The following is a 14,309-nucleotide window of genomic DNA, read 5'->3' as shown; positions in this document are numbered from 1 at the left end:
TATATCCTTTCCTATATCCTCAACATTCCCACAAGAGAAGCAGATCATACCTTGACACACACACAGTCTGACAACAAAGAACTGCAAACCAGCAAGAGCCACACAGTCCTGAGAGAGAAGGTAGAGTGGTTTTATTTGATCCATGTGCTGAGAGGGTCGCAGAAATTCAGCAGGAAGGACAGAGAGTGAGAAAAGGACCCTTTCCAAGTACAGATACCAAAAAGGCAGAGAAGGTGTTCATTTGACAGGACTCCATTTGTCAGAGGATTATTTTTTATATATAATAGAAAAACACACAATTCCACACCAAAATGTACACCGCTTGTGGGGGGAGGACATAAGTCTTTATCCCCTCCTCCCGTTTTGATTGTCCATGTAAGAAATTCAGAGTTGTACATAGATGCAGACTGTGAGACTTCAAAACGCCCCCTGAAACCCTCCTGTCTCTTTGCACAAAGAGGACACCCAGGACTTCACATCTGTGGCAGGACAAGAAGAGCCTTGCCACCCCAAGACCACCATTCCTTGGCACACCAGCTCTTGAAAGCATTGGAGGGGCCATAATCTTCTGGTGCTTGCAACTTCATCACCCAGCCTGAGTTTTATCAAGAACTACAGCTGTGTTTGACTGTCCAGACTGGTTTCCATTTGCTTAGGTGATCTCACCCCTCTGCCTTCCATGGCAGAAGTTCAATAGGCATAGAGGGAACTTCTCTATGGTCATCAGCTGTGTCCTAAGAGGCTGCTGATGCTGCATTTTGCAACCCAAAGTTCAAGCAGTTCAGAGTTTGAAATGTGGTCCTTTGAGATAATCACTGGACAATCTGTCCCCAGCTCCAAGCTCAGGGCTGGGATCTGAAGGAGACACCACTGCAGTGTTGCTGCAGGGGGTTGCACCAGATGACTTCTAACTCAGCAATCGTAGGATTCCAGCCAGTCTGAAACTGGTCCAGGGATGCTGCTTTCCCACTGGAGCAATTATTAGTCAAAAACTTCCACAGAAACACAACCCTACCCCTGGAGTTTTTCAGCCTGGAGCACTAAAAGCTTTGAAATGAGTCTGCAGTACCTTCCAAGTTACGAGACCACCACTGACTCATGCCAAGTCATGGTATCACATCAGTAGGAGAGATTTTTTAAAAAGAGGAAGTTGAAAGTGTTTTGGGTGGCCTCGCTTTCTAAGACCTTTGAAACAAACTCCACAGGGAGAAGGTTCAGGGTGGTGCTGAGGAGGGAAGCCCAGCTCTCTCACCCCTCAGGACCAGCAGACCTAACCATCGCCTGAGCGCCTCTTGAGAATGAAAGCTCAAGATCTGGGTGATGAGTACAAGTCCCCCTCCCCACTTTCTTTCTGACAGGACAGCAAACGAAACAGACCAAGTGCGAAAATGTGAACCCGTGCTGTGCAACGTCAGCAGTGAAAGTCGTGCAAAAGGCCCCCATGGGATAATATACACTGCACACACAGGGCACGCCTTTTGGCACCCCATCCTGTTCCCCTATGTAAATATTTCTCTTTCCACACCTTGACTTAGTGAAACTGGGCTACTCAGCTGCCATGGAGCTCCCCTACCCCCAAAAAAGCCATGGGTTTGCACCCAAGAGCTGGGAAAGAGAATGTGAGTGTGTTGGGTATGGTGTGTGTGTGTGTTGGCGGTGTTGGCGTGTATGGTTGTGGTGTGTGTGTGTGTGTGTGTTTAGACTTGGAAGCGCAGGTGTGAGCAAGTCCTTGCCTTTTCCATTTGAAATCCACACTGAACACTGAACAGGTGACACATGCACTTCCCACCCACCCCTTTCACTTGGAAACACTTGCCACAACCGACCACGTTCCACAAGACACAACGGCAGCGCGCACAATTTCGACACACACACACAGGGTGGCAGCAGCACTGAGGGGTGCTTTGGAGATCCCAATGAGGGTGAAGGAGAGGAGAAGAAGGGGCACATTAACACACTCCTAACGCTATTTGGTTCATCAAATGGACTGCTCCAGTGTGGGGTTTATTGTCCACAAAACCACAAGCCACAAACATGCCCAACTGTGTGGCAGGAGAAAGCAGGTGCCACAGCTGGGAAAAAGCCAGGCACCCCTTCAAGCAGCGTATGCCACCTTTGCCTTCTTCTTATCCAGGGAATTCTCCTTCCGTAAATGTTTCCGGAGAGAAGCCACGTTTGCCTCCTTCTTTGCTGATGTCCCTGTCCGTTTTCCGCCTCTTTAGAAACATGGAAATCTGAGGCCGGCTATATCAATGGGCCACTGGAACGGAAAAGACCTTTCAGGCACTTCAGAGAGTCTCTCTGCAAAGCTGCCTGCTGACCACCTCTGTGCTTGGATGGGTTCCCTTCCATCCCCGAGAGAGAGAGTTGTCTCCACTGTCGGTGCAGCCACGGGGCTTGGAAACCAACCTGCACTTTTTTATTTGAAAAGCAGGTTTAGGTGCTACCTGGGCCCCCCCCCCTGCTCTGTGGTATGAGCCAGACCCCTTATTGCACACTTCAAAATGTAGTATACATGTACAGCTCATTTGCCCGCCCAATGCACCAACTTCCAGAGACCACAGCAGGCGTGCCCCATTTTCTCTGCTCTCCACATTTCATCAGCAGATACACAAATAGGGGAGCACGCAGGGGTGTCCCTTTGGAAGACAGACACCATTGCAGCTTGGGGGAGCCCCCCGGCCCTTCCCCGCCCAATTTGGACCCCAGAGCTGCCCAGGCGGCTCTCAAAGCGCCGGAACCCAACACGCTCATCACAGGACACAGGAGCCACGACGGCCCCCTCCCCGATGCCCGCTATGGGGCGGACTCAAACTTGGGGATCCCCCCTCTGCCCCACGCAATGGGGGGCAGGGGCCGGTCATGGTCCTTGTCCGACTCGGGCTGGCTCTGGGCTCGTTCCGGCTTGGGGGTCAGGGAAGGCGGGTCGGGCTGCTGAACGGAGAGAGTCCTTCGGAGGTGGTTCCGCTTGCGCAGGAAGTCCGGCTGTGAGTGGAGGCCGAAGCTGCCCTTGCGCAGGATCATGCGCGAGTTGTTCTTCTTGGGGCGGGAGCGCAGGCTGGACTCCAGCGAGGCCAGGTGGGCTGCGTAGCCTTCGCTCAGGAACTGGAAGGAAGAGGAAACAGAGAAGGACAGAAATCGGCAGCATTGAAGGCAGTTGGACTAGGCCCTTGGGGTACCTTCCAATTCTACAATTCTATGATGATTCTGGGGGGGGCAGAGGGGACTGGCTAGAGGGGCTGGGAGTTGGGGGCACTGCTATACAGTGGTTCCGCTCCTTCCTCCTGGGCCATGTCCAGAAAGTGGTGGTGGGGGATGAGTGTTCAGACCCCTAGGCTCTCACTTGTGGGGTGCCTCAGGGTTCCGTCCTCTCCCCCATGCTTTTTGACATCTACATGAAGCCCCTGGGAGAGATCATCAGGGGGTTTGGGTTGGGTGTTCATCAGTATGCGGATAATACCCAGCTCTACATCTCTTTAAAATCAGAACCAGTGAAGACGGTGAAGGTCCTGTGTGAGTGCCTGGAGGTGGTCAGAGTGGCTAACGGATTGAGGCTGAATCCTGACAAAACAGAAGTACTGTTTGGGGGGGGCAGGCAGGTATGGAGGACTCCCTGGTCCTGAATGGAGCAAGGACCAGGTGCACAGCCTTGGAGTCATTTTGGACTCACAGCTGTCCATGGAGGCGCAGGTCAATTCTGTGTCAGGGCAGCTGTCTACCAGCTCCATCTAGTATGCAGGCTGAGACCCTACCTGCCCGCGGAATGTCTCGCCAGAGTGGTGCATGCTCTAGTTATCTCCCGCTTGGACTACTGCAACGCGCTCTATGTGGGGCTACCTTTGAAGGTGACCTGGAAACTACAACTAATCCAGAATGCGGCAGCTAGACTGGTGACTGGGAGTGGTCACAGAGACCACATAACACTTGTCCTGAAAGACCTGCATTGGCTCCCAGTACATTTCCAAGCACAATTCAAAGTATTGGTGCTGACCTTTAAAGCCCTAAACAGCCTCAGCCCAGTATACCTGAAGGAGTGTCTCCACCCGCATTATTCTGCCCGGACACTGAGGTCCAGCTCAGAGGGCCTTCTGGTGGTTTCCTCACTGTGAGAAGTGGGGTTACAGGGAACCAGGCAGAGGGCCTTCTCGGCAGTGGCACCTGCCCTGTGGAACACCCTCCCATCATATGTCAAGGAAATAAACAACTATCTGACTTTTAGAAGACATCTAAAGGCTGCCCTGTTTAGGGGTGTTTTTAATTTTTGATGTTTTATTCTGTTTTTAATCTGTTGGGAGCTGCCCAGAGTGGCTGGGGAAACCTAGCCAGATGGGCGGGCTATAAATAATAAATTGTTATTGTTATTGTTACAAGAATGTGAGGTGCTGTTTCCTGAAGTCCAAACCACCCAGGGAAAGGGAACAGAAGCCCATTCACAACCGTCCTTTTCACCCTTTGGACCTGTCCCTTGCAAAGAGTCAACTTTCACATGCACTCAGTCAGTAACTAGAGAGTCAAACGCAGAAAAGTAGGGTCTCACCCTTCCTCAAAGCCATGCCGCCTTCTAAGATTATACAATAATCTTACAGTTATACAACAACAATAACAAATAGGGCTGCAGTGCAGTTAAAGCAGCTTGATTATGATTCCTGCAATACAGGAGGTTGAACTAGATGACTCTAGGGACCCCTTCCAACTCCTTGATTCTTTGATTCTGTGAGATTCCCTTGCCTTGCCTTTCAGCTAGATCCGTACCACCCCCTGGGGGGCAGCAAGATTCCCTAGGGGGGTGGCTAAGAGGCAAGCAGATAGTAGAGGGGCACTGGATCAATTTCATCCAGTTTGCTTACTCCGTTAAACTAAACAGTTTCATTTCGATTTTGAATAAAGGTGCAATTAATTCTTGTTGCTTTGAATTGTATGCTGCATTATTACTTTGCTCGGTGGGTTGCACAAACTGCTATTCTGAAAAATAATTTTTATGGGGTTTTGAATAAATGTGCAATGAAGTGCAACTGTTTTGAATTTTATTGGGGTACTCACCCTGGTCAGTCACGGAAATTGACTCATTCATTCATTGGTTTATTATCGTCCTTAGTGGATCATGTGAAGCGATATTGTGAATGATGCTTTTATATACATATAGCACAGAGAGCACTAGGGATGAACTGACGGAACCAAAGGGGTGGTGGCCCCCAAAGGTTCTGGGACCACTGCTCTAAACAAAGAAATAAGAAAGTCACCTGACACTGAGCCTGATATTTCTTTGCTGGCCGTCCAACGATGTAGATCTGGGAGGGGGAGAGACCCAGGACGTTGTAAACAGAGATGTCTTTCATGGAGCCATAGGCAGCACAGATCTTGATGTGGCACTAGGAGACGATGGAGAAATGACAAAGCTTTAGCCCCTTTTTATCACATTTTGGCTGGCTGCCTCTTCGACTCACTTATTTCAGGCCTTGAAGCACCAACCCGAGAGGGATTCCAGTTTGCTGCTAAGGACACGCTCTCAGTACTCTCTCCAGGGACAGAAGGGGTATACAAGAGACAAATTTGTGGAGGAGAGGGATACCAATGGCTGCTAGCCATGCTATGCTCTACCTCCACAGCTGGAAGGAGCAATGCTTTTGAATATGACGGGAGGGGAGAGGGCTCTTGGGCTCGGATCCTGCTTACTGGTTTCCTGCAAGCATCTGATTGTCCACTGTGAGATGCTGGACTAGATGGGCTGCTGGCCTGATCCAGCAAGCTCTTCATATGTTCTTATGTTCCTAATGTCCAAAATTTGCCCCTGCAGGCAGTTTGAAGCATCAGGACTGAGCAGGAGATATTCATCCGAGCCAATGCTGGCGCCAACTGCACCGGAAGGTCAGTGCCCAGTCGGCTAAGCCCTCCACCCCAACCCAAACTAAGGATGGGTGTGGATTTGATCTGAACTTCCTGAAACAATTTTGCAAACTGAAACAAAACTCTCACTTCTCTGAATTTTGGAGTGAAGTTATCCAACGACAAAAATGTGCCCCAAAATGCATATACTTGTGGGCCAGTAAATGAGTCTATTTAAAAAATAAAAATAAATAATGCATTATATCAAGGAGGATTGCTTGAATATATCTATATATGCTGTAGATATATAGATATATCTATATTGTTTGTTTGGTTTGTTGGTTATTGGTTAAGTCCCCACCCATCTGTCAGCTACCTCTTGCACCAGGTTGCGGAGGAAGATGGTCTTCTGCCTCAAGGGGTCATGGACCAGCCCATCCGAGAAGAAGATCATCCCTTGGGGAAAGTTGTGCTGAGAGAGCCAGGAGACGACCCGCTGCTTCTGCATGTCTGGGCGCCCTGTGATGTAGATGATCAGGTAGCCCAGGTCTTGCCAGTGTCTGCAGCATGCAGGGGACACACACACACACACACACACACACACACACACACACACACACAGAGAGAGAGAGAGAGAGAGAGAGAGAGAGAGAAGGTGCTCAAATCACAGAGTGCTCATTTTGTAGAGCTGGAAAAGGTTCAGAAAAGGGCAACCCAAATGAAAAAGTGGGGGGTGGAACGACTCCCCTATCAAGAAAGGTTGTGGCATTTTGGACTTTTCAGTTTGGAGGAAAATTATGCAAGGCATGGAGCAAGAGGGTAGGGGAAAGTTTTCCTCCTTTTCTTGTTACGCTAGAAATTGGGGGTGTCCAATGAACATTGGGAGATTCGGGACAGATAAAAGAAAGTCCTCCTTCACACAGCACGAAGTTAAACTATGGAACTCTCTCCCACAGGAAGCAGTGATGGCCACCAACTTGGATGGCTCTAAAAGACGATCAGACAAATTCATGGAGGAGGCTATCAATGGCTAGTAGCCATGATGGTTATGTTCTGCCTCCACAGCTGGAGGCAGCAATCCTTCTGAATTCCAGCTGTTGGAAACCGAGAGGTGGGGAGGGGGCTCTTGTGCTCGGGTCTTGCTTGATGGTTTCCCACAGGCCTCTGGGTGGCTACTGGAAGAAAAGGATGCTGGACTGGGGTGGGTCATTGGCCTGATCCATTGGCCTGTTCTCATGATCCAGCCTCTAGGGGTTCCCAAGGTCAACTGAGCCTCCCCCTGGCCTGAGTATGAATTAATTCTGTCCACAGAATCATTTGCTGGGAGCCCCTCACCTGACAACGTCGACTGCGCCGGCCCGAACCTTGGGGTCACTGCCCATGATGGAGACGCTGGCTGCGAAGGACCCATCGATGCTGAAAACCACGCACTCCATTCCCCGGGGGAGGACAGTGAGGTAGCTGACGGCTGTGCTCTGGTCGCCCCTGGAGGGGGCAAAAAGCAAGTACCGGGTTCTCTCCAACCGCTGAGCATTTTTTTGGGATTCTGCGCCACCCCCCTCACCATGGCACACAGACACCCTTCCCAGAACCTCCCAAGGCCTGGGCCTTACCTGACCACCATCTTAATGGGGTAGACACCCACTGCCAGCCTCTTCTCTTTAGGGAAGTTGTAGGAGACCCTCCCACTGCTGTTGGTGATCTCCGTGTCAAAGTAGACCCAGCGCCCAGAAGAGGGCTCTGTCATAATGAAGATGTCAACCTGGAGGAGGAAGAGAACACCTGGATGCACTTCCTGTTATCCAGTCAGAGAGCAGGAGCACATAAGAGCGAAAGATGAACCTTGGTGGGTCACGATGATGGCCCATCTGGTCCAGTGCACTGTTCTCACAGGGGCCAAATGCCCCTAACAGATTAGGAATGTAGATAGATTGCCTCTGGGCCTGGAGGCTCCAGAAGAAGGTAAAGAACAGCTTCTATCCGTGGGCTATTAGGCTGCTGAATGAAAAGATAACAACAAGGCAACTGACTTTCGGATTTGGTGGGTGTGCATCAGTAAACAAGGGGAATTAAGACTAAGAGAGATGAGTGGGGGGTGCTCGAGTAATCTCACTGTATACAAGTTGTACAAGTAACAATAAAGTATTTCAAATTTCAATTTCAGAGCATCAGACGATCCTTGCTGGATGTTGTGGTACAGTGGCAACAGAGCCACAGATGTTCCTCCTGAGACCCGCCCCCCACACTCCCCAGCAGTTGTTCTCTGTTGGGGCACCACCAGGTCTGTGTCAGAAGCACCCTACAACCAGGTATTTTTGGAGTACAACTCCCAGAAGCCCCAGACTGCAGTGGAAGAGGAGAGGGAGGCAACGTTAGTGCCAAGCAGGCTATGATATTGGTGCGTTATACGTTGGGCTGTCTCTGAAGATGGTTCGGAAACTTCAGCTGGTGCAGAATTCAGTGGCCAGGTGGCCACCAGAGCAAGACGGTTTGAGCATATTACACCGATCCTGGTCCGACTGCACTGGCTACCAATTAGTTTCCGGGCCCAATTCAAAGTGCTCGTTTTGACCTATAAACAGCTCAGGACAGTAATCCCTCAAGGACCACCTCTTTCCATATGAACCTACCCAGACCCTGAGATCATCTTCTGAGGCCCTCCTTTGTTGCCCCCTCCTCAAGAGGTCCAGAGGGTGGCGAACCGAGAACGGGGCCTTCTCTGCAGCAGGTCCCCATCTATGGAATGCTCTCCTCAGGGAAGTTTGCCTGGCCCCTTCATTATACACCTTTAGGTGCCAGGCAAAAACGTTCCTTCTTAACCAGGCCTTTGGTTGATCTGATTTACACTCTACGCCCTTTTAAAATGTTTTATTTGGGGGGGAGGCTATTGGGTTGTTTTTTTATATATTTTTATTGGGTATTTTATGGTTTTATATCTTGATTTTGTTCTGTGAACTGCCCTGAGACCCCCAGGTTTAGGGCAGTATATAAATTCTAATAATAATAATAATTGGTGGGGAGGCAGCACCAGCTTCTTCCCCAATTTACTTCCCAGCTTTGAGTGCTGCAATTTTGCCCAGGTGAAGAGAGTGGCAAGGAGCAGGCAGATTTAAATGAGCCATTAAATCAAAGGGTTGCCACCCAGCAGCTGCCTCCCTTAGATTCTGCACTTCGGTGCAATACGGAACCTGCTAAAAATGCTAAAGTTAGGCAGTCTTGCTCTTCCTCTGCCGTCCCACCAGTAAGAAGCCTCCCTCTGAGAACAAAGTCCCCTTCTGAAGTCTCTTTCACTGCATGGCTGACACACCCCTGTGTGTCCAATTAGCCTTAGCAGGAAGAATGAAGACCGGGGCGGGGGGGCTTACCTTTTCTCCCGTCAGGGCCACCATGTCAAGGGGGCCGTACATGAAGCGGCCAACCAGGGACTGGGGACCATCTTCGGCCGCGATGACGTCGTTCGATCGGTGGTTGGAAGTCACATTCTGAAAAGGAAAGAAATGCACTCCTGTTTTCTTTGTTGTAAGCTGCAGTGGGTACCGTATTTCTCTCTATGTGTGGGAAAGCAGCATAGAAATAAAATGAATGAATGAATGAATGAATGAATGAATGAATGAAAAGGCACTCATCACCCTCAGTTTGACTTGGGTTCTCTTGCGCAGCCATTTCTCTCGGGGGTTCAAGGGACTGAGCATCGCCGGGTCCAAGCTGTTACTCTCCTTGACAGCGGTGGTTTCAAATCTCATCACCTGAAACGAAATGTGAGCATCTGAGAGGGAAGGCAGCCTTGGCAGCAGAAACGGCCAGGCAAGATGGCACCATTTTCTTTATAATAATGGGTGGGATTCAATTAGGTTGTTGCATGCGTGGAACAAGGAATTCCAAGGCGCCTGATGGATTTATTTGTTGATTTATCCATTCTGTTTCATAAAATTTGTACAATTCATAAAAAAGGGCTTTGCAAAAAAATATAAAACAATTAAATTATGGCTAATAAAAATGAACAACAATGATTTAAGACATTCAAAAAGTTAAAAAACGGGTTAAAACTCACACCAGCTTTCTAAACATCTCGGTAGACTTGTCTAACCAAGAATGTTTTTAGCAGGCGCCCAAAAGAGCAATGTGAAGGTCAAGAGACAGGGAGTTCCGTAGGACAGGTGCTGCCACACTAAAGGATCGATTGCTTACGAATGCAGCGTGGCACTTCTAAACAGTGCTAGTTCGGTCAATCAAACTGGTCGAGTGGTCATGAACTTGGTAAGCCAATCTTGCAGATAAACTGATCCCAAATTGTTAAATTATTCATTTTTTATTACATTTATATTCCACCTGTTCCCCCCTTCCAGGTTCTATGGTTCTCCCATCCTCCATTTTACGTCCGCCCCAAGGTAGAGGAGAAAAAGTGGCCCTCTCACCTGTCTGAGGATGAAGGCAACCACGTCTGTGGACTCCCAGTAGCTGGCGTGGAAGAGATGGGGAAGAGCCACTGTGGGGAAAGCCGTAAGGACGTCTGGGCAGTATAAGGCATAATCTATCCTCTTTGCCCCCCACCATTTAGATGTGACTGCAGGGAAACAAAGGAGGTCAGCATCAGCAAGACTGTGCCCCAAAGCTTCCTGTTTCTCACAAGATTCCCTGCACCCTAGGATTCCCATTTTTTGTTCAACCAGAAACAGAGAGAGAGAGATCTCCTGCCTTAATCCCCAGAGGGCAGGACTCACTCTGGGTCACGCTAGCAGGCAGCAAGCTCTCCCTCGACCCAGAACTCTCGCTGTCACTGCTGCCGGTGCTCCCTCGCCGCCCCTTCCCTAGGGTGGCGTTGGAAGGCTCAGAGACCCCTGCCAAGGAGAAGGAGGGCAGCTTTGCAGAATTATCTTCAGCAAACAGGGCGCTGTGGCAGTGGAGGACATCCGCTGCAGGGGATGAGGGGAGAGAGAGAGAGAGAGAGAGAGAGAGAGAGAGAGAGAGAGAGAGAGAGAGAGAGAGAGAGATCAGGTGGCAGGAGGTGTTATTCCAGTCCATCTTTGTCCCCCCAGAAAACCATGTGTTCATGAGATGCCTTCCTTTGGCTGAGTATCTGGGGAAAGAGGGAGTCTTTTAGGCTACTATTTTGCCACTACAGTGGTACCTCTAGTCACGAACTGAATTCGTTCCAGAGGTCCGTTCTTAACCTGAAACTGTTCTTAACTGGAGGTGTGCTTCTGCTAATGGAGCCTCTTGCTGCCGCTGTGCCGCCAGCACACAATTTCCGTTCTCATCCTGGGGCAAAGTTCTCAACTCGAGGTAACTCTTCCAGGTTTGTAACCTGAAGTGTTTGTAACCTGAGGTGTTTGTAACTCGAGGTACCACTGTATCTTATCTGATATTGCAGCCTTTTGCTATCTATCTATCTATCTATCTATCTATCTATCTATCTATCTATCTATCATCTATCTATCTATCTAATCTACAGTGATACCTTGGTTCTCGAACTTAATCCATTCCAGGAGTCTGTTCAACTCCCGAAACCATTTGAAAACCAAGGCATGGCTTCCAATTGGCTGCAGAAGCTTCTTGCACTCAAGCGGAAGCCGCGTCGGACGTTCAGCTTCCGAAAAACGTTTGCAAACCGGAACACTTACTTCCAGGTTTGCGGTGTTCAGGAGCCGATATGTTCAGCAACTAAGCCATTCGAGAACCAAGGTACCACTCTATCTATCTATCTATCTATCTATCTATCTATCTATCTAATCTATCTATCTATCTATCTCTATTGTTTTAAGCTATTTTTGTAAGTCACCTTGTAGTAGGAAAGGCATGATTTTATTTCTTACACGAATATTGTGGCACGTGGCTACTGAGTGCCACCAGGGTATGCAAATGTCTCATTTAAGTCTACATAGAATCTTTATTCTATTCTCAATAATGATGGGACTCACATGTAGAGAATCGTTTTTATTTTTAATGTTTCTAAAGGGAATCTTTGTATGAGGTTAATACTTTATTATCCCTTTGGAGATGCGCTCTATCTTTATATGTCTGCTCTTCTGGGCTTTTTTTTTATTCTTTGTCCTCTTTCATTTGTTGTTATATTTGCACTTTTTGAGGTGAGAAACCAATAAAATTGGAAAACCAGAGAAATATGAGATGTACCTAAGAGGTGGGACTTCCCATCTCCCAGTGGGTAACGCTGGTATCTCGGGACCGTAAATGGAGGCAGGAGGTGGAACTTGTTCTCCAGTAAGGGCTCAAGTCTGGAAGCGGAGGGGTCCGCAGAGTGGAAAAGGCTGTAGACCTGGCTGCAGGCAGGATGCACCTGGGAGGCTGGAAAGGGGAAAGAGGAGCCCCAGAATCATCAGAAATTGCCCACAAAATGTCTTGAAGCAGGACAGAAACAGCTGCCAAGCTTGTCCCTACATTTCCAGAGAGGCTTCAGCAGAGGTGGGGGGGCCAGGATGGGGGTCAGCTTTGAGCTGTCAAATGGAGAAATGGGGCAGCCCAGTGGATTCTTGAATGAGCGGGTGCATCCCATAATCAGCAGGATTTGCTTTTTCCAGAATAATAATAATAATAATAATAATAATAATAATAATAATAATCCTCTCTGCATCTGCATCCTTCAACACAGAAACAATTAATTGCACATTCTTTCATTCAGAAAATAAATATATGCTCTAACATTGCAGCTAAAAGGAAAAAAAATATGCTATACAGCAAAGAATATTTCATGAAAAATATTTTTCACACATCTTACTAATGGAAATGTGAGGGTGAATGAAATTTAGAGCCTTTAGAGTGTTTGTATATTTAGATTATTTATCTGTGACTACTTACCAAAAAGCTGGAGAGCTTAGTCAGTAGAGCACGGGACTCTTAATCTCAGAGTTGTGGGTTCAAACCCAATGTTGGGCAAGAGATTCCTGCATTGCAGGGAGTTGAACTAGATGGCCCTCATGGTCCCTTCCAACTCTACAAACCTTCACCTACCACAGATGTACAGTAACTAATTTATAAGAATCAATAGCTGTTACCGAAAATTGGCTATCTTGTGACAACTCGGCACTGTAAATACAAACAAATGTGACCAATGGGAGTAGCGTTGAAAGCACTAACAGCAGTATTTTTTTTGAAGAAGAAGTGTGGAAAGTGTTTTGTTCAATGAAATTAAGAAGGTCCTTAAATGGACTTTTCCTAAGAAACCTGAGGCTTTTCTCCTGGGCATGGTTGGCCAATTGGTGCCAAAGAAGGACAGAACCTTTTTTATGTATGCTACCACAGCAGCAAGAATTCTTCTGGCAAAGTATTGGAAGATGCAAGAACTACCTACTCTGGAAGAATGGCAGACGAAGGTGACAGACTTCATGGGACTAGCAGAGATGACCGGCAGAATCCGAGATCAGGGGAAAGAGACAGTGGAAGAGGACTGGAAGAAGTTTAAATTATATCTTAAAAACTGTTGTAAAATTGAGGAGTGTTGAGATGTCAAGGGGTAAGAAGTAGAGAAACACAGCTGTAAATATTAAGTTTAAAGAAATTTAATGAAAGGGAACTAATAGATAAACTGATTAAAGGGTTGCTAAAGAACTTTGGAACAAGGATGCAGCGAAAGGGAGGTATGGGGAAGTCAGTATATGTTTAATGTGGTGTATGTCTTTGTTTTGTAAGGTGTTTGTCTTTTATTATGTGTTGGAAAAATTAATAAAAATTCTTTAAAAAAAAAAGGCTCTAAGGCTGATCAGTCATAAAGAAGTGATCAACGCGCTTGAAGGTAGCCACCTCCAGAGCCCCCCTACTGCCCCCTTGCTTCTTAGCACCCCTCCAGGTAATTCCCCCCAAGAAACTGGGCTCACCTTCCAGGCCAGGCAGGACTGTTCTCCTCATGGCAAGCACCAAACCAAGGGGGGAGCCGAAGAGGAAGAAATCGGAGACTTCAAAGTCAAAGCGTCCCAGGTTGACGTCCAGCAGGTTGGCAGAGGTCTCAGGAGGGAAATCAGCATCCTCACTCATCATTGTGGAGTGGATGCTGGAGAGGAGAGAAGGAGAGGGAGAGGAACATGGAAGATGAACGTTGTCCAGACCCGAGATGATCAAGGGTCTGGAAGCCAAGCCTTATGAGGAACAGCTGAGGGAGCTGGGTATGTTTACCCTAGAGAAGAGGAGATGGAGAGGTGACATGATAGCCATCTTCAAATATCTGAAGGGCCATCACATGAAATATCAAGCAAGCTTGTTTCCTGTTGCTCTGGGGTGGGGACAACAACGACCCAAACCAACGGATTTGAATGAGAAGAAAGTCAATCCCAACTTTAGGAAGAACATTCTGGCAGTAAGAGCTGTTCAGCCAGTGGATGGACTCCCTCAGAAGGTAGTGGACTCTCCTCTATCAGAGGCTTTTAAGTAGAGGTTGGATAGCCACCTATCAAGGATTCGTCTGCTGCAATTCCTGGATTCCAGGAGGTCAGATTAGACAACCCTTGGTGTCCCATTCTACAATTCTATACTCCCAC

At 48.1% G+C, this 14,309-nt stretch overlaps 1 protein-coding gene across 1 annotated transcript in view; it reads right to left on the bottom strand.

The window, feature by feature from the left end:
- Positions 1-114: 114 nt before the first annotated feature.
- The window catches only part of PITPNM3 (PITPNM family member 3), a 70,975-nt gene continuing 56,780 nt past the window's right edge, over positions 115-14,309 (bottom strand). Inside the window, 11 exon segments of the mRNA XM_081889773.1 lie at positions 115-3,105; positions 5,241-5,369; positions 6,200-6,383; positions 7,159-7,308; positions 7,437-7,585; positions 9,189-9,305; positions 9,453-9,569; positions 10,239-10,387; positions 10,545-10,736; positions 11,956-12,126; positions 13,653-13,825. Coding sequence (XP_081745899.1) covers positions 2,797-3,105; positions 5,241-5,369; positions 6,200-6,383; positions 7,159-7,308; positions 7,437-7,585; positions 9,189-9,305; positions 9,453-9,569; positions 10,239-10,387; positions 10,545-10,736; positions 11,956-12,126; positions 13,653-13,825 — 1,840 coding nt within the window. The 3' untranslated portion in view covers positions 115-2,796.

The sequence above is a fragment of the Podarcis melisellensis genome (assembly GCF_964234715.1).
Source record: "Podarcis melisellensis genome assembly, chromosome: 15".
NCBI lineage: Eukaryota > Metazoa > Chordata > Lepidosauria > Squamata > Lacertidae > Podarcis > Podarcis melisellensis.
This window is presented reverse-complemented; position numbering and strand designations above follow the sequence as displayed.